General features: G+C 55.8%; 1 protein-coding gene across 3 annotated transcripts in view; it reads left to right on the forward strand.

The window, feature by feature from the left end:
- Positions 1–19,754, forward strand: part of KCNIP1 (potassium voltage-gated channel interacting protein 1) — a 251,455-nt gene that overhangs the window by 75,605 nt on the left and 156,096 nt on the right. For 2 of the 3 annotated variants that reach the window (XM_059695362.1, XM_059695363.1), the window contains exon 1: positions 13,484–13,987. The exons of the other annotated variant lie outside the window; for it this stretch is intronic. In XM_059695362.1, the coding sequence (XP_059551345.1) occupies positions 13,741–13,987 (247 nt within the window). In that variant the 5' untranslated portion in view covers positions 13,484–13,740. Of the gene's footprint in view, positions 1–13,483; positions 13,988–19,754 lie in introns of those variants that run through there. 3 annotated transcript variants of the gene reach the window in all.

Below are 19,754 nucleotides of genomic sequence, written 5' to 3' on the forward strand. Positions count from 1 at the left end.
TCCACCTCTCGGGCCAGGGAGGACACAGGCTCAGAGGAAGGCACATGAAGGAAGAGAAAGTGGGGAACCCAAGGCTAGAACAGCTGAGCCCTGTCCCTGGCCCCACACCCTCGGCCCAGGCCCAGCCTCAGATCGTGGCTGGTCCCAAGTTAACTGAAACCTGACTGGACAAGGTCCCCTATGTCGTTATTCTGGACTCAGCATCATTGTCAAGACAGGAGACTATCCTAAGAGCCCTCGGAATGTGCCAGGCCCTGGGCCAGGCTTTGTCCTGTTTCTTCTTCTTGAAGCCCCTAAGAAGCCCAGAAGGGGTGTACAATGGCCTGTCTCAGATAGATGGGTAATAGAGAGGTTGTTTCTTTGTAAGGAATTGGCGCACATGCCTGCCGGGGCTGACCAGTCTGAAGTTTGTAGGAAAGGTCAGCAGGCTCAGGGAAGACTCAGGGAAGAGTAGATGTGGCAACCCAAGTTTTAGCTTGAGTTGTTAAAAAGCAAACAACTTATGGTTAAGAGTCAGAGAAAGAGGCTAAACACAGAGTGCATACCCATGCACTCATCCACCCACACACTTATAAGGAGCCACGCCCAGTGCCCTAACCCCAACCCTAACCCCTAACCTTAACCCCCAGAGCAGCAAGCAGTCCCTTGGAGAATCAGAGTCTCTGAATGTAGAGGAAGGTGATGCGGTAAGTCTGGGAAGGCTTCACCAGGCCGCGTGGCTCAGTGGTTGAGCATCAATCTGTGAACCAGGAGGTCAAGGTTCGATTCCCGGTCAGGGCACATGCCCAGGTTGCTGCTCAATCCCCAGTAGGGGGTGTGCAGGAGGCAGCCGATCCATGATTCTCTCTCATCATTGATTTTGTTATCACTCTCTCCCTCTCTCTTCCTCTCTGAAATCAATAAATATATATATATGTGTGTGTATATATATATATATAATTTTTTTAAAATCAAGGAAGCCAGGAGCAAGGAATGGGATTCAGACAGAACGGGTGCCTGGGAAGGGCGTCCTGAGTGTGTGTGTTGGGGGGCAACGGTGTGAGCGCATGCCAGGCTGGCACAGGACCTTTAGTGTAGTGCCTGGCATTCCCTGTTGGAACCTCCGCGAGGTGATGGTGCAGAGAAGCCGGCCTGTGAGCTGAGCCGGGCCTGTCTGTGATGAGGTGTGGGGTGTAATTACTGAGCCTGAGCCCAGGGCTGGGCTGAGAGGGTAAAATGCTGACCCAGCGTCCGGCGGGGCCTCGAACAGACGGAAGACTTCATTAGTGTTGGAGAGGAAAGCTGTCCCTGCTTCCCCGGAGGCCGGAGGGCAGGAGTTCGGCCAGGCGGGGAGCTGACCCCAGGCCCCCTTTGTGTGATTGAGCAGCTTGGGGTGCCAGTAGCGCTGCAGGAAGGGGGAGGCAGAGTTCGGCTTACCCAGCCGCAGGCAGGAGTTCCCCTGGAGGAAGGCGAGGCCCTGCTGCAAGAAGTCGAGACTGCGCCGTTGTAGGCAGAGAAGGGATGAGACTGTCTGGTGGCTGACACGCTGGGCCGGGGGATGCCAACCTGGGCTGACGGCCAGCCAGCCATGCAGGAGGGCCCCAGGGCAGGGCCAACCCTTCCTGTGTCCCTCAGTGTCATGTGGAGGCCCCAGAGCTGCCCCAGCCCCTCTCCCTATCTCACTGGACCCCTCTCTTCATCCTCGGCCCTCCTCCCTCCCAAGCACACATGCACACCCAGCCCTGTCAGCTCTGAGCAAACCACTCTACATAAAACGGGCATTGTCTGGGGCAGGGATTCTGTGCCCAGAACAGTGCTTGGTTTTGGAGTTTAAAGGCAACCATCAGCCCAGCCGGTGTGACTCAGTGGTCGAGCGTCAACCCAGGAACCAAGAGGTCACTGGTTGGATTCTCAGTCAGGGCACATGCCCAGGTTTCAGGCTCAATCCCCAGTGGGGGGCCTGCAGGAGGCAGCCAATTGATGTTTCTCTTTCTCGTTGATGTTTCTATCACTCTATCCCTCTCCCTTCCACTCTCTCTAAAAGAAATCAATTAAAAAGTTTTTTAATAGTAAAGGTAACAATCAACCCCACTCCTTTCCCATGGACCACTTGAGAAACAGATGGAGATGTTGCCTGCAGATGGAAGTACCCCCCTTATAATTGCTGGGGCTACATGGAGGGTGGGGCCTGAGGCCAAAAAGAAATGCACAGCATCTAGCCTCAGGAAGTGAACGTAGCCACTGGGCCACAAGCAGAGCAAACAGAGAGCTGGGGGTCTCCCTAGTGTCCCCATCACCCCACAGCCGACCTTGCGGGCCCTGGGACGTGTGCCACCTGAGCTGAGGCCTGTAAGCCAGGCAGCTGTCAGAAAGAGCTGAGCTACAGGATTTGAGGGGCCTTCGCCAATATCCCAATGAGATCATCTCCCCTCTCCCCAGATGGGAGTGGGGGGAGGGTTGGAGCGCGGGGAACAGCAGTTTCTCTCCACTACTTTTGGGTCACAGCTGGCATGTTGAGAGCAGAAGTGTATTCTCCTTATGCTTGGCACTTCCCACGTATTTTATAATCCATTCCTCGTCATGACTGTGTGGTAGTGCTAGGCCCTTTTACCCATCAGGGTAAAGATATGCAAAGAGATTAAGGGACACAGCCCTGAAGTGGTGGGACTGGGGTTCTGCACGGCTCCGTGGCCCAGAGGCCTGGCCTCTCTCCCCTAGGACACATGGTCCCCCAGTGATCAACACACCATGCTCTGCAGGGTTGTTAGAATCATGTCAATAGAAAAAGCCAAGAAGCCATGAGAAATGCTGTGTGACCTTGTTAGAGCTGCTTAACCTTTCTGTTCTTGTTCCTCAACTGCAAAGAGCAGGAATTCAAAGCACTCTGTATTCATCTGCTTTGTTCAGAGGCCTCTGGGGCGTCCAAAGTTGGATAGACCCTGTCCTTGACCCAGCTCTCAGGTCCCCCCCGCCCCACCTCCTTAAAAATCCCCCATGGTGATGGGTGCAGGGGAATGGGACTACTCTTTCCCTCCCTGGGCCAGCTGTAAAACGAGGGGCCCAGCTATAGGGCATATAAAGTCCTTTCTAGCCTTGAGTCGTATAACTCTAAGAGAGACCTTGTTTTCTGGGCAGAATCTCTGAGGTTTTGAGATTATGTGCACATTCAGAGTCAGTGCCTGGGTTGCAGGTCAACCCCTTAGCGCCCCCCTGCCCCCCCCCCCGCCCACATACACACACACCTCTAGCCAATCAGTTTCCGCCATAGAATGTTTCAGGGGGTCTTCTCTTGGGACACTCGTCTTTGTGTGGCTCTGGGAGCTTGCAGGAAGGGTTCTTGGGCAAGGCATTCCTTTCCCTGCTTCCTGGAGTATTAAGAGTAGATGCTCTCCAGTTTAGCAGACTCTGGTGAGATGTCAGCAGCCGAGCTCTGGGCCTGGTAAAATGCTGAACGGCTGAACTTTCTCCGAAGTCCGTCCAGGGTTTGGGGAGTCCATACATGAGGCTAGCGAAGCGTTGCTGCTCTGCCCACTGGGATTGCGGTGAGCGTGGAGCACACAGCGGCTCTTCAGGCCTGTTCGAGGACGGCTCCCAATAAAGGCTCCTGTGTACAGCGGTGTTGGAGGCACACTCCTATTGTCTTTCCAGCCTGGGCTCCAGCACCTCCTCTTGAAAAACCCTGCCTGCCTGCCCTCCCCCAGCCTCCTTCTCCCCCAGGTCAACCAGATGTCTGTCTGAGCTAGTGTGGCCTCGCAGCTCATGGCCATAGGCCTGCCCCCGTCTTCAAAGGGTTTGCACGCCACTCTGTCCCCACAGGATGGCGAGCCCCCTGAGGGCAAGACCAGGCCCCCCTCACCTCTCTCTGCATCTCTGGTTCCGTCACAGGGTCACAGGGCGGGTGGGGAAGGGCGGGGGCTGCTGACAGGATCATTGGAGGGACCTGAGCTCATACGGTGTAGGCAGCAGATTCTGGGTCGACAGTGTGGGAACCAGGTGCGGAACTGTGGTTCCTTCTGCAGCCTGCCACGGCCTCAGCCTCCTCCTCCTCCAGCCTTGACTCTTAGCATCCTGACCGCACAAAGTCCGCACCGCACACCAGGCTCGATGCTCAGAGCACCCTCCAGAGCAGCCCTGAGCTGTGGGCGCCAATATTAATGCACCATGCAGATGCCAGCCCAGGGAAAGCGAGCCCTGGACTGTCAATTAGCTCCCCAGCACCCGCCAGAATGCCCAACCCCCCCTCCCCCGCTGGGGGCCAGCCAGTGCAAGAAGGGAGGACAGAACAGAAATCATCTTGAAGGGCCACTGCTGCCAAGGCATCTGTGTTGGCCCAGGAAGCAGCCTCTGTTCCTGTAGGGGGAGCAGAGGGGAGCGCCAGCCTGGCCTCACAGGAAGGGGCACCCAGGGTGCTGGGAGGAAGGGTGCTGTATTCCCCTTCCCCCACCCCTCCACCTGTGTGCTGGGCCACCCAGGTCCGTGGTGGCCTCTAAGCCAAGACAAAGGCCCTCAGAGCCACGTTCCTCACACCTGGGGCAGTGATCCTGGGAGGGGACACTTGGAAGGCTCCCCATCACCCCACTCTTCTTCCTGGTACTGCTCTGTGTCCTCCCGCTTCCTTCTCTCCTATTCCTCGCTCCCTCCGCTCTTTCCTTGGTGGGTAATAGCATGGGCTTTGAAGGCAGCTCACCCCAGCTTCAAACCCCAACTCCACAGCTCACCCCAGCTTCAAACCCTGACCCTGCAGCTCACCCCAGCTTCAAGCCCCAACCCCACAGCTCACCCCAGCTTCAAACCCCGATCCTACAGCTCACCCCAGCTTCAAACCCCAAACCCACAGCTCACCCCAGCTTCAAACCCCCATCCTACAGCTCACCCCAGCTTCAAACCCCCATCCTACAGCTCACCCCAGCTTCAAACCCCAACCCCACAGCTCACCCCAGCTTCAAACCCCAACCCCACAGTTACCCCAGCTCCATGGCCTTGGGCAAATGGCTTCTCCTTTCTGAAACTCCTTTTGCTGAATGTAAAATGGAGAAGAGGGCAGTGCCTGACAGTGAGGGAGTGAGCATGGTTTTATGAGTCGCTAAGACTTTCAGGCAACTTCCCCAGGCCTGCCAGAAATGCTACTTTGCTTATTTCTTAAATTGCTGAACATAATTTCTAGTCCACGTTTCTCTTCTTGGGGGGCAGAACTGAAATCTCCGTCCACTCAGGATGCTTCGTCCCACATCGTGTTGCCTGGACATCCTTCCGGGGGCCTGGGAAGCATGGAGGTGCGGGCAGGCTCCACCTCGGGGGTGCAGCCCCTCCTCTCTCCAGGCGGCAGCCCAGGGCATCCTGGTTCCTGTCCTTCTGCACCACCAGGCCAGCCAGGTCACAGCCGGGCCTCCAGCCCAAACCCGAGGTTTGCTGGCTCTCTGGGGCTGTCTGGGCTACACCCCACTTGGGCGCAGGGGGACTATTCTCCTCCTTGCCAGACTCGACCAGGAGAGGTAGGTCAGGACCCCAAACCCACTCCTAGAAAAGAGGCACAGACTTGTGGGGCGTGTGACAGTCCTGCCAGAGGGGGCTGGCGGGGCTGGGAGGGGCCCAGGGCCCTTTGCACTCCCTTAGGCCTCCTCGGCCCCCAGATTCCACGAGCCTGGGTGTCAGTGCTGAGCAGTGCTCCACCTGAGCTGGCCAGGACCTGCCCCTCTCCTGCTCTAACTGAGTCTGGCTCTCCCAGGCCTGGATCTCACACCAGGGCCCTTGTAATAAGTCGGAATCCAAGAAGGCGGCCCCACTGTTTCCGTCATCCCTGCCCCAGGCGGTGAATGCTACAGGTCTCACACGTGGAGCAGGGTATGTGGCCACAGGAAACCTTGTAGTTTTAAGCTGCCACATTTCTGCAGCCCTCTCCCACCCTCAATGCGATGGCCACCAGGAATTCACCCCCACGCCCCGCCTTCCTTCCTGCCTCCCTCCCTGCTCTGGGTTTCTTCCCTCTTCAGGCTCCAGCTGCCACAGCAGCAGGGCTGGGAGGCTGGGAGCCAGCGCTGACAGGTTCAGCAGGCCGTGCAGGGCCAGGCGCTGTCCCTGGCATTATTACCAATCATCTCACAGAGTGCCCTGCTCCCTCCTCCCTGCCTGCTCACTTCCTCTGGGGTCTTCAGGCTGTAGAAACTGTGGGGAGAAAACAGACCTTGAGTGTGTCTCACAGGCTGGTGGGCATGGCTGCTGCCCCTGGGCACTATGGGTATGGGTGGGGCAGCACCTGCCAGTCAGAGGGCCAGGACTCAGTATACCTCCCTTCTCTCTCTCTCTCTCTCTCTCTCTCTCTCTCTCTCTCTCTCTCTCTCTCTCTCTCTGCCTCAGCTCCAATAAGCTACACAGTAGCTATGAGTCCCCATTGAATTGCTACCTTCCCTGAGAAACAGGATTAGAAGAAATCCGTTGCCACAGCAGCAGGAGGGCTTCCGGCTACACAGGGAGTACAGGCTCTGGAGTCAGAGCATCTGAGTTCAAGGCCAGCTCCACAACTTGCTGTGTGACTTCGGACAGGTCACTTAACCTCTCTGTACTTTGGTTGTTTGTTATTTAAAAGTAGAGGCCCGGTGCATGAATTCGTGCACTGGTGGGCTCCAGCGGGCCCGCCCGATGGGGACCGTCAGGAGTGGGCCAGCTGCATTGAGGGGCTGCAGGTTGTTTGCCAGCTGGCACTGCCCCCAATTGGGGTGATGGGGCCTGCTCGGGGGCGGGGCCAGCTGGGACAAGGGACCGCGGGCATTCCCGTTGTTCCATCGTTCAGTCAATTTGCATATTACCCTTTTATTATATAGGATGGGGGTCATGAGAGTACCTACCTTGTAGGGGTATTGAAATGATTAAGTGGGACCAGGCACATGACTGGCACATGGTAAGAACTCCAAGACAGTGGCCACCATTGTGAATGAAAATGTAATCTATTTCAAGAACAAGGAGGGAAGTGACATGCTTGACTCCTGGCCATTTACCCAAGGAAATTATGGGTCCATATTTTGCACACACTGGAAAGACATGAAATTCTACCACAGTTTCTACCCCCATTGCCCCAGCCATTTCAGGGTCATATGTTCACCCTGCCAGACCACCATGGCAATTGTTCAGGGCCACCCCCACCCCACCTCAGCCCTGCTCTGCCTCTGACTCTCCCCTCTGCTCCATCCTGCCTCATCCCCTTCTACCTGGCTCCACCTTGGACTTCTCCACCTACCTCTACCCTGACTTTTGCCCTTCTGAGCGGACCTACCCTCCCACCCCTGCCCTGACCTTGCTGAGTCCAAACTTCTGTTTCTCCCCAGGACTTTGAGTGGGATGGCCACCTGGCCAGGGTCAGGGGCAGAGCTAGAGAGGTCATTCCCAGGCTTTCTTGCTCTTTGCCCCTTAAACTATGAGTTACCTACACCAGTGGGCTTCAACCCTGAGACCCACTCAGGGTGTGACAAACAGGAGGCACTCACTCACTAAATTAATGAAGGAGTGACAGAAGGTTAATGATGATGGTAATAGTGATCTGCACCTTTCACTGGCCGTGGGAACCTGCCAGGCACTACACTAAAGCATTTGAATGCTTCTTCTCATTTAACTCTCACACCAGCCCTAGGAAATAGATGCAACCATTGCCCCATTTTACAGATGTTGAAACTGAGGCTCAGGGAAGTTAAAGTCATCCTGCTAAGAAATGACGGGTTCAAATCCCTTTCTATGACCATTCCTCCTTAGGACAGAGTTTCTAAACCAGGTGTGCATGGATGTGCTTCAGGGGGAAGTCGTGACCGCCATAAAGGTGTATGCAGAGTGTGTGTGCAGGTAGGCATGGCTATTTTGGAGGAGAAGGTTCACAGGTTTTATCAGGGACTTAAATGCTTGTTTGAACATATGTGAATCCACCCACCTCCCCACCCTTCCTCCTCCCATCCATTGTCCCATCCACTCCCAGAGAGCCATTCGATCAATGTGGCCAAGTACCTGCCCTGTGCCTGGCTGGTGCTGGCACCGTCACTTCTCGGGTCTCACACATGTAACATTGCCTCAGTCATGAAAGCTGAGATGCTCTGGAATGTGACCCTCTCCCGGGCTCTGGGTAACTCGGAAGGGCTTAGTGCCCTCGGGGTCATGTGGATGGCTGCCCTCTGTCTGAACTCATCTCAGGCCTGGGGGAGACCGCTGCAGCGCTGGAGCATGAAGGGGAACCCTTGGACAGTGAGGCCATCGGGATGTGAAAGCCGGAGCCTGTGTCCTGGCTTCCCACGTCCCCTGCAGCCACATTAGTCCTGATCCCTGAAGACGCATGATCAGCCTCGACAGATAAGGGCATGCTTCGTGCATGAGGCGGCAGCCCAAGACAGGCACTGCGCAGGCCCCTGTCCTAGCCCAAGGTCTTCTCTCCCTCTGCAGCCGTGGGGAAGCGGTGCTTGCAAAGGAGACCGGAAGGGGAAACTGAGGAGTGTGGGAGTTAGCACTTTCTGAGCCAGGTCTGTGTGCCAGCTGGGGACACGGTCCCAGGGACTTTTGTCATCACTAGCACCTTCAGCCTCTCCCTGCAACCTACATTGGTGGTATTTTTTCTGCTTGTGGAAATTGAGGCTTTTAAAGGTCAAATAACTTGCTCAAGGTCATGAACACCCCTGCCCCTGCCCTGTGCATTTGAAGCCCAGTCTCCCTGACTTGAAAACTGTATCCCCATCCCTGCCCTCTGAGGACCTACACGCACCTGTGACGTCACATGGTCCTTTGCCAAGGTTATCCTACTTGGCTTCTCTGTGCGTCCTTCCCCAAACTCCCTCTCCCCTTCTTTCTGTCGCGGCCCGATGGCAGTTTGTGATGACGAGAGGGATTGATTGATTCTTCTGCTTGCTTACCGGTCCGTACATTCAGAATAGTGCCTGGCAGGTAGATGGTGTTTCTTAACTGTTTGTTGAATGAAGGAGTGAATATGAGATGAGCCTCAGAGCAAATAATAATAAAGGCCGTTTGCAGAGTGGTTCCCAGGAGACAAAGCCCCTTTCTTTTACTTGACCCCATCCCCACCCCCTACCCCCACGGTGCTCACACCAGCCTTTGCCCTGGTCCTGCTCGCGGCTCACGGGTGAAGCAGCCCCAGCCCAGGTTCGTATTTAGTAAGAGAAGTGGGACTTGGACCCAGGGCTCAGCCATGGCGCCCTCTCCCCTGCCCCGAGCAGCCTCCGTGTGAGTGTGGAGGCCGGAGGACGTCCTGGGCCAGGCTGAGCCGCGGTGTGTGGGGGCAGGGGCGATGGGACGGTGCTTGCTTTGCTTTCTAAAAGCTCAGTCTATTTGAGGAGGCCAGACGTGTGCATGCAGAACATTTGGGAAATGGTACAAGACAGCAGCTAGCAGAGTGCTGAATTGCACATAATCAGGTGCCAACCACATTCCCTTCCTTAACTAATCTGAGTCTTTTAATACCAGATGGGGACCGTGAGAATAGACTCCCTATAAAGCAGATGAAGAGCAAAGATGGAAGCCAAGGGGAAGCTGCGGCTCCCTTGCTTTTTTATTCCACTGGAGCCCAGCACGAGGCCTGGCCCACGGCAACGGACGGTGGCAGTTTCCCCTCCGTAACTGGCCACGCTATGTGCCAGGCACCTGCTTAGGGCCTTACAGACCTCACCTCGCCCTCCTCACAGTGAGGCAGTCCGCAGAAGGTGAAGGGAGGGTCAGGCAGAGTACTTGTCAGGCCCAACATCACACAGCGAATAAGGGGCAAAATCAGGATTTGAACCCAGATCTAGCCCTTCCCAATCCAGGCTCCTACTCCGACGCTGCTGCCTCCACGTGTGACGGGACACAGTGAGCTTCCCTTCCCTGCAGGGATGGGAAGAAACATGCCGGGGGAACCGTGATGGGGGAGGGAGGGTGGAGGGAGTGGACACGGTTGTGCTGGCTGTCGCAGGACCACACAGGTCTCTGACCGCCTCACCCCTTCCTCCCTGAACAGCCTCCCAGGGGCGCCCGAAGGCATCCTGTATGGGCGCTCACAGCAGAGGGAAGGGAAGGCATTGCCTCCAGACATTCTGAGGTCATGGGTGGGTGCCGGGGGTAGATGTCAGCCTGCTCGGGTGCCACGGACTGGGTGACTTCCCCAACAGAAAGTTATTTCTCACGGTTCTGGAGACGGGAAGGCAGATCAAGGAGCCAGCAGGGCTGGCGTCTGGGGAGGGCTCTGCCCTGGGGTTGCAGATGGCCACCCTCTCCTCCTTCCTGTGTGCTCACAGGCCTTCCCGGGGCCACATGTGGGGAGTCAGTGCTTCTCTCATATCTGTTTTTATGAGAACGTTAAGGACACTAATCCCGTGGGACCAGGGCCCTACCCAATAACCTCACTGAGCCCTCAGTACATTTTCAGAGGCTCCACCCCCAAATATATCCCCACTGGGAGTTAGGGCTTCCGCATATGAATTGGGGAGGGGGCACAAACATCCCGTCTATCACAGAGTGGGTGAGGGGGTGCAGACTTGGGTCAGGGCCCAAGGCAGCTCACCTGCCGGATTAGAAGGAGCCACTGGCATTGAAGCTCAGGTTGGATGGGGCTGGCGCGATGGCTTTAGCAAGTGCGCCATGTTGGGGGCGGCAGGATACATGGCCCCGGCAGCCAGGTGACTGTGGGAGGCGCCCTGTCTCCTCAGGTCTCTGTTCCAGGGGGTGGGTCTGCTGTCTGGTTCTCTCTTGTCCCTCACAGGCAGCGTGTTTTCCTCCTCAGGTGCATTCTTCACAAGCACCTCCTAGGTGAGTCGCACTGCATCATGCATTGCGGGTGTCTATTTATCTAGATAATGCCTAGCACTCAGGGCGTCATCAGGAACAAATGAGCTGTTGTGCGTGTAAATATTTGGTATGTGGTTGATATACGAGTGAATAAATATTTGTTGGATGAGTGAATCTTTACTTGGGAGAATGTGCTTCTACCTTTGAAGAGCAAGGATGATCTGGTAATTGCCAGTTTTTCCTTACTGAGTCACTGAGCAAAGAAAAGTCATTCATTCATTCATTCATTCATTCATTCAGTGCTGATTGACTGCACCCTGTCAGAAACCAGGGGTTAGGCCGGCAGCATAGAGATAATTCAGTAATGGTCCCTGCTCTTTAGGATCACGCCGTCCAGAGGGAGAGAGACAAGGAAAGGGGCCGTGAGTGTTCTGATGGGGGAAGAGCCCCAAGTGCTGCAGGAACCCCAAGGCGGGCACTGACTCGGGGGCCAGGGAGGGATTCCTGGAGGAAATGACATCTGAAGTACATCCACCTTTAGGGATGAGCAGCAGGTCGCCAGATGGGAAAAGGTGTGAGAGGCCTTCAAGGCAGAGAGAACAGCACGTGCAAAGGCCCTGAGCACAGCCATGGAGGGCCCATTGGGGGAGAGTGAGGTCTGTGTGGCTGGCACCCCAAGGAGCGCACCTGGGAGCAGGGGGGTTGGTAGGTGAAGCCAGGCCACAAAAGGGCCCCATGGTTTATGTGCAAGCAACTGGGACCTTACCTGGGTGACTTCGCTTTATTCCCACTGCTCAGAGGCAGCCAGGGAGCCTCTCCGGGGCCCTTCACGGTTTCTGATCTGGGAAATGCAGCAGCTTGTCTGTGCCCGCTTCGGAGGGTGGTGGGAGGAGGAGATGCGAGAGTGCCACCCTAACCTCTGGGAAACTCTCAAGTGCTGGCCTGGTCTTCAGATGGCGCGGAGATTATAGAGGCCCGAGGGCTTGGTGCTCAGCCAGTGATCGGGAAGACCAGGGCCTGCTCCACCCTCTCCCCAGCAAAGACCCCTTCTCTGTTCCTTGACTCCTGGCCATCCCGATGGTCCTCTCGATTGACCTGTGTCTTCCACGCCCCCCCCTACCCCACCCCACCCTTCTTCCCCAGCAGAGGGGACAGGATGGAGGCGGGGGTCAGGCTTCCAGGCCTCATGGATTAGACAGATAAGGCCTGGCAGTTAAGAGAGCTGAGGCTTTGAATCTGGTGGGGCCAGAGGAGCTCTCCCCAACTCCGTGGCCCCCAACCGGAGGTGGGGACAGAGCCCTGGACTCCAAGTCCTCATCCCACATCCTGCCGGGTCACTGCAGGTAAATGCCTTCCCCTCGGTGAGCCTCCGTTTCTCTCTACAGAGATGATTAGGCGTGACCTGCCTAAGTCACAGGGCAAGGGGCCATGTGGGTACACAGCAGCGGGCACTGCAAACGAAAGGGTGGATGGTATGAAACGCACCTTCCCCATTGCGCCAAATCGGACACGTGTTTGGATTCGAGAAGGCATTACGTTCCAGGGAGGTAAGGAGTTACTCCGGTCCCTGGCCAAGTCGCAGGACGCCTGTGTCTCTGAAAGGCGGCTGGTGGGCTGGAATGAGGGGAAGCAGCTCCTGGGGGGTCCTGTGCCCTCGGGGGACGACTATGCCTGTGTGGCTGTGGTCTGTGTGAGGGGGGTGACGTGATGCCACTTTGCACTGAGCGTGTGTGCACCTTCATGCCTGTGTGTCTGTCTTGTGTGGATGCACCTGTGGCTGCATTGTGTGTGTGTGTGTGTGTGTGTGTGTGTGTGTGTGTACCGCAGCAGTGTCTGTGTGAGCTTGCAGGACGCTTGCCTGCCCATAAGTTTGTGTGACCATGTGTTTGTGTGTGCTCATGAGGCCACATGTTCCGGGACCCTGGACCTGAAAACATGGTGTATTGTGGGAACCCAGGCAGCTCCCAGCTGGGGAGGAGGGGGTCCCTCCTCCTCAGGCTTCCAGGGAGCAAGCCTTGCCTTTCAGCACCCCCGGGAGCTGAGGAGGACCCGTAGGGGTGCACCCAAACTTTGTCCTTTTGCATGAGAAGCTGAAATAAAGGTTGTGGTCTGTGGGGTCTGGGGTGAGAACTCACAGCAGGCGGACTGATTCCCAAATTCAGCACTAGCTCACAGCCTGCCGCAAGGCTGGTGGCTCATTCCTTTGGGTGGGAGGAGGAGAAGACAGGATGGAGAGAGGGAGGAAAGAACCAGCAAAAGGAGAAAGCAAGGGGCCGGGGCTCTTTCGCTGCCCTCAGTTCTGTCATTAGCAGGTGGCCTTGGCCTTGGAGGACCAGGAGGGCCCCTCCCCCCAGGACAACCCAGTCGGATGTGTGTTTCCATCCCCTCCGAGGGTAGGGCCGATTTCTTCCCCACCCCACGAATTCAGGCGGTGAATTAGAAAAGATTTCCCTTGAAGTAGAATGAGATAATGCAACACTTACACATTATCCCCGAAGCAATCTGCTGCCCCGCTCAACCCCACCCATCAGCCAGGTGCCCTCCCTCCGGGGTCTGGAGCGCAGCCTCCGGAATGGAGTCCGCACTCTCCTCTCCCGCAGGGGCGCGGGCAGCCGCAGGGTCCCAGGCGCCCCCTGTGCCGGCCCGCCCCGCCCCCTGGGGTTCCCCGCCCACCGGCTGCTCTCTGCGCGGCTCAGGCTCGCCTCCAGCGGGCAGGCAGCAGGCAGCAGGCGCGCGGCTCTCGGCGCGGTCCCGGCTCTGTTCATTCATGATCAGTACGCGGCCCCCAGAGACCCAGCCCGCGCGCCGGGAGGGGAGCCCAGCGTGCGGCAGGAGGGGCGGGCGGACCGCGGCTCCCGCACCACACGCGGCGCTGGCTGGGTAGCCTCGCAGGCGGGCGCCTGCCCCGTGTCCAGTGCCAGGCAGGCTCCGCCGTGGTCTGCCCGGAGCGAAGGAAGCAGCCGGGCGGGTTCCGAGGGCTCGCCGCCGCCGGGAGCCAGTGGCCCTGTGCGTCCGTGCATGTGCGGGGCTGAAAGGAACGGCTCCCAGCGCCTGGCCCGCGCTCGCTCGCTGAATACCAAGCTGCCAGCCAGCTGCCGCGGGTGCTTCCCTTCTCCGCCAATTCGGAGTGGAGGATCCACACTGATTTCTTCCCAGGGGAGGGGAGGGGCAGGGCCCGGGGTCCCAACTCAAGTCTTGGCTGCCATGGGGGCCGTCATGGGCACCTTCTCATCTCTGCAAACCAAACAAAGGCGAACCTCCAAAGGTAAGCCACCTTCCTCTTCCTTTTGTCCCCCTGGCTGGGTTTGGGGGTGCTGGAAGCTGAAGTGGGGTGTGCCAACTGACTCCGTGGTCCGGACTTCCCTCTCTCTGAGGAGCCGGTCCATGTCCCTGTATCCAAAGGAGAAAGAAGCTGGCGGGGGGACTGGTGTGAACCAGCCAGGAAGGCGCAGAGGAGGGAGCCAGAGCGGGTGGGTGCCTGCGCCCTGGGTGACGGGCACCTGGACCCTCCTCCTGGGGAGATCCCTCGGAGGGCCAGCTCACAGGTCGGGGTGATGGGATTGTCTGCGTGCAAATGTTGGGAAGCTCCTCCCATTCCCATGACGGCAGGCGATGGTGCGCCTGTGGGCACCCAGCGAGGTGCTCACACATTCACACGCTCCTTGGGCTGCTGCAGGTGCACACCTGGGAGTCCATCACTAGGGAGAGGGCGCCCTGTCTGCCCGCCCGCCCCGGAAAACCTCTGCAAGCCAAAAGGAACCAGCCGCGCCAGGTGGAAAGCTCCCCAGGCCCGTGTCCTGGTGGCTCAGGGAGTCAGTAGGAGACAGGGCACCTCACAGGGGTGCTGGCCTGCCCTGGGAACCGCTGGGACCTGGGGGCTCTGTCGGGGTGTGGTGGAGAGGTGAGCTGCCAGTAAGGATTAGAAAGCATGATATGCGGAGTGCCCCCCCCCCCCACTTCCATAGCAGCCTCTCCCCACTGAGCCGAGCTGGTCTCACCAGCAGGACTTTGTCAGGCAGGTCCGTGGGAAGTTGGGGCGGACATGTGTTGCACTGGTGGCGACTGGACAGGCCTCCAGGCCAGCAGTTAGAAAGTTGGCTGTTAGAATAAAGCGACTGGATGCAGTTAGAAAAAGGAAAACGGTGGGTTTGTTTGGTTTCTTGCCGAAATACTGTGAGTGGTAGGATTTAAGGAACCGCACACTGAAGCCTTCAGGTTCTGCTGCTGAAGCCCAGGTTCTGGTGTGAGTCCCTCCCTCTGTGACCTCAGGCAATCCCTTCCCCCCTTACGCTGGCCAGTGATTAGATCTGCATCAGGATAATGGTGCACCCCCAGGGGCACCCTAAAAGTCTGCTCTTAGGACTTTGGTTGGTCTGGCCTGATGGATGCATTAGGGAGGTCTGCATCTGTCGGCATCTCCCTGGGTAACCTGTCGAGGGGTCCGAGCATCTCACCCAGCCCCCAGAGGCATCAGGCTGGCTGCACACCGCGGAGTGAGGTCTCTGGGAGAAGATCTTAGCGGATGAAGCGGGTTCGGTGTCTACAGCCTGGAACATGGAAGAGGTGTGGGCCCATCTGTCCAGCTGAGTTGCACACCCTCCTGGCAGGGAAGGGACTGCTTGCCCTTTTAGCTGCCCGAGGCAGGGCAGGCAGGTCTGCAAGCCTCAGCCCAGGGCCTAGACATTCAAGGCTGCTTTTCACAGATTCTCAGATACTGCTTGACCGGGGGCAAAGTTCAGTGCCAGATCCCCATCCCCTCACCCAGCACTTATCTATCTGACCACCATGTGGTCCCAGAGGCCCAGGGGCTGTGGGGACAAGGATTCCAGGGGTTTATTTCAAAATACTTTCTATGCCTGTGGCACTCTTGGGAGTCAGTTGGGTGTCCAGTGGAGTTTGAGTTGTGAATCCCTCCCTCTGTGACCTCAGGCAAGTCCCTTCACCTTGCTAAGCCTCAGTTTCCTTATCCATAAATTGAGTGAGAATGCTACCTCTGGGCAGGGGACTGGGTGTGTGGGAAGTGGAGGGAAGGAGGGAGGGGCCCTCCTCTTATTCTGCAGCCACCAGGGACTCAGAAGATATTGTTGAAAGGATCTCAAGATCCAATGAATGATGGATGTGGCGCTCCGTGCACAGGGCTGGGCAAAGATTTAGAGCCCAGACCATACTGTCTGTCATTCCCTTCTCGCACACAAAACTCCAGGTCTCACCCCAGATGAATCCCTACAGGATTCCTCGGGTCGAAGCTCTTTGCTTCTCTCTCCCAGGAGTCTCAGAAAGAGCACGGGGGTGCCAGCATTCAGTGAGCTCCTCCTGTGTGCCTGGCGGTGCTGGGTGCTCTATCTGCGCATTCCCATTTAACCCTCATAAGCTGTTGGGTGGGCCGCCGGGACAAGCTGCCCGAGGCCTGAGCGGTCAGCCCCTCTTGCACCAAGTCCCGCGGCATTGGCTGGAATTGCCCAGGCCTCCGCTGCCCACAGTCCCCCGGTCATGTACTTGCCCTGGAGCACAGTCTTATTTTACCGTCTTGCACCTGGGAAAGTTCATCAGCAGAAGACCCTTCCTGCAGACCGTAGGCTTGGACAGTGGCTGAGAGGCTCGTGTTCAGGGACCATTTCCTGGCCGGGTCCCAGCCCCGCTTGGCACCTCGGTGTCTCCTTTACAAAAGGAAGTAGTTACATGAGACATTCCCTCGGGTTTCATCTCCTTTACGAATTTGAAGATTCTCTCCTTGCTGGTGTTCTTACCAGAGCTGCTGTGTAATCTCCGAGGCATCGGGCTCAGATCTAATTAGACGTCGTCAGAGAGAGTGGAGGAGATTTGCAACTCAGGAGTCAGTCCTCCCGCTGGGTTCAAACCCAGGTTCCGTCACTTGCTAGCTGTATGACTAAGCCTTATTTTCCTCGACTAGAAAACAGGGACGGTAGTAGTTACCATCTTAAAATAGCTGTGTGTTGTGTGGGTTTCAAGGCTAACACATGACAAATGCTTAGCACGAGCTGTGCTGTATAGTAAGTGGTCAGCAGATTTTAGCTGCTATGAAATTGATGGCTCTACTGTTTGGAGCTTCCAAATGCCTAGAGGAAGGCCATCCTGGAAGTAGTCGGTGGCCCTGGGAGTCCGAACAGCTCACTTCTGGAGCCCTCTTCTTGCCCTGGCTGGGCAACTAGGACCCAAATCCCAGGTCCACAGGTGTGGGTCCTGTTGCTGCAGCCCCGACTGACCTCTGCCCTGTGGCTGGCCCTGCAAACATGACAGCCTGCTCAGTGAGGACCCTGCCTGTTTTGAAAATATAATTCTGTAACACAATATACTTTTTTTAAAATAGAGCAAAAGCTCTATGTGATTAGAGCAGGGAGAGGGACGACCTGACCACCCTGGGTGTTCAGGGAGAGCTTCCCGGAGGCAGCAGAAATCCCAAGTAGTTTAGGAATTATGCCACTGGGTAAAAGCATTCCAGTATAGTGTCTGTCCCTGTTTGGGGTCTTTGTTTGTGTTTAATTAAGGTTGGTGAAAGCCCTGCTTTGAGGGATTCTGCTTCTGCACCCCAGTCCCAGGTAGAATTTTTGACACCAATAGTTTTGCATGTGTTGAGCTACCAAGGACATTGCTCTGGGCCTGGGTGGGTACGTGGAAAGAGGTGGGGTGTCAGAAGTAACCAGAGGAGGAAAATGCAGATGTAGCAGCTGGGTGGGGGTGGGGTGGCAAGAGAATTTAGGGAGGACATCACTAGACCAAGCCCCTCTCCGTGGAGATTTGCCTGTAAGCAACGAATCCCACCTTGCAGAGGTGACTGGGTTATCGTCCTCTATGGCTGGGGTAAGCTCTCAGAACCTTCGGGCAGCACTGAGCTTGGGATCTCCAGAATGCCCATTGAGTCCATGAGCGATCGAATGCTTTTTCCTAGGCCCACATGGCAAGTGAGAGACAAATATGGGACTGGTTCCCAGACTCCTCGATCAGTGAGCACCTAGCGAGCTTGGGTTGGGGGTTTATTGATGGGGCGGCGTGTTCAGCCAGGAGCAATCTGGGAGACCAGCAAGAGGCAGAGAGGCAGAGAAGCCGTAGCCCTGGGTTACAGGGTCCTGGCCTCAGGGGACCTTGGACAAGTCATCTCATCTTAAAAATGCCAGGTGTCTGGTGTCTAAAAGAGGGTTCCAGAGGCACTCGTGCCTTGGGTGTTGTCTGTTTCTGCACCGTTGTCCATCCTTTTAACTGCATCACCCTCCCCCACCCCCTTGTCTAATAGTTAAAATTCTACCCGCATCCCAAGCCTTCACGCAGCTGTTTCCACATTCTGGAAGGCTTCCCCCAAGCCCCAGAGAAAAGTGATTTCCTCCATCTAAATCCCTAAATCTTTTAAGGTGTACATTCTCATGGCTCTCCGGTCATGCTTTGAATTAGGTGATGGATAGTGGTTTTAACCCCCTGCCCACCCCAGAATGTCAGCTTCTTGGGGGCGCTTGTCTGAATCATTCTTCACTGTCTGCAGCTTGGCTCCTTGCGCATAGTAGGTATGCAATAAATCTCTTCTGGATGAAATTATAAATAATGGAATGGCTGGCTGCTCTCTGTTCTTTCCTGGAATTGCAGGACCTGCAGGAAAAGTTATCATCCCCACTGGAATTTCACTTACCAGCCCTCTGCCTGGAAAGAATTCTGTTATTCTGTCTGCTGGCTTTTCTATGAAATGTTCTGAATCTGTTTGCCATTTAGCAGGGAAATGCTGATAACAGGGTTCCTACTCCCCAGCCCCCTGCTAGTCACAACAGTATAGGGAGCCCACACCCAGTGCCTGGTACGATTCTGGTCCCTCCGTCCCAGAAGAAACCCAGTGGAGCTCAAGGTAAACAGAAAGAGGGAGAGGGAGAGACTGAGATGGAAGTGAAGAGGCTACTGCCTACAACTCAGTGCAGGTTTCAGCCCGCTGCCTGGAAAGGGACCAAGTCCTGGACCTCTTTGTACACCTAGGAGGGTTTTGCTCAATAAATGCATCGTAAATGTGTGAGTGAACAAGTGAGTGAAAAATGAATGATGGAGTGAATGGGGAAGTAAATAAAAGTCATATAAAATGTACGCTAGCACCCAGCTGTTTGCATGAACCAGGAGGTCACGGTTCGATTCCCGGTCAGGGCACATGCCCGGGTTGCGGGCTCGATTCCCAGTGGGGTGTGCAGGAGGTAGCTGATCAATGATTCTCTCTCATCATTGATGTTTCTATTTCTCCCTCTCCCTTACTTTTTGAAATTAATAAAAATATATATGTTTAAAATAATTAAAAAATAAAAATGTCTGATTGGGGAAATGAGTGCATGAATGGACGAATGTGCATAAATTAAGGCGTAATGAAGATCTAGGAAGGCTATAATAAAAGACTATCTTTGCATGAAGAGCATTGATTGTTATGCTACGAGAATCTTAGATCTAAGCGCCCCCCCCCCTCCCCACCGTAAAACTCAGAAGGAGTCAGTGGTAGAGAAAGCCCTGGTATCAATCATTAGTAGTAAACTTAGAGCAAGAGCTTCTTAGATAGCTGAAAAGTATAAATTCCGTCCAGAAGAACCCTGGCACTTTTTTGGATACCAGTAGGTGTGTAGTGTCTTTGGGGAAGGTGGGAAAATATCTCTTTCACGTTTTAAAAAAATATATTTTTTATTGATTTCAGAGAGGAAGGAGAGGGAAAGAGAAATAGAAGCATCTTTCACTTTTTGGTTGATTCACTCAAAAAACTAAAGTAAGGACTGACCCAGAAAGGCCTCCCTTGTAGTTCAGGTTCACCTTTACCTTATCTGGGTGAGATCAAGAACCTGGATTTTTGTCTAACCCTTCATATGTTCAGTAAGCAACTCCTTAGTGGCTTCCCTGATGTTATCTCTGCTCAAGATCCAGGCCGGCTTCCCTACTCTCCCTCCACCTCTACCTCCCTATTCACCTGGCGAACTCCTACACATCCTTCAAGAGCTCATTCAGTATCACCTCCCAGGCAGGCTCCTGCAGGCAGAGCACATCTCTCCCTCCCGTGTCCCCCACAG

The sequence above is a fragment of the Myotis daubentonii genome, chromosome 5 (assembly GCF_963259705.1).
Source record: "Myotis daubentonii chromosome 5, mMyoDau2.1, whole genome shotgun sequence".
Classification (NCBI taxonomy): Eukaryota; Metazoa; Chordata; class Mammalia; order Chiroptera; family Vespertilionidae; genus Myotis; species Myotis daubentonii.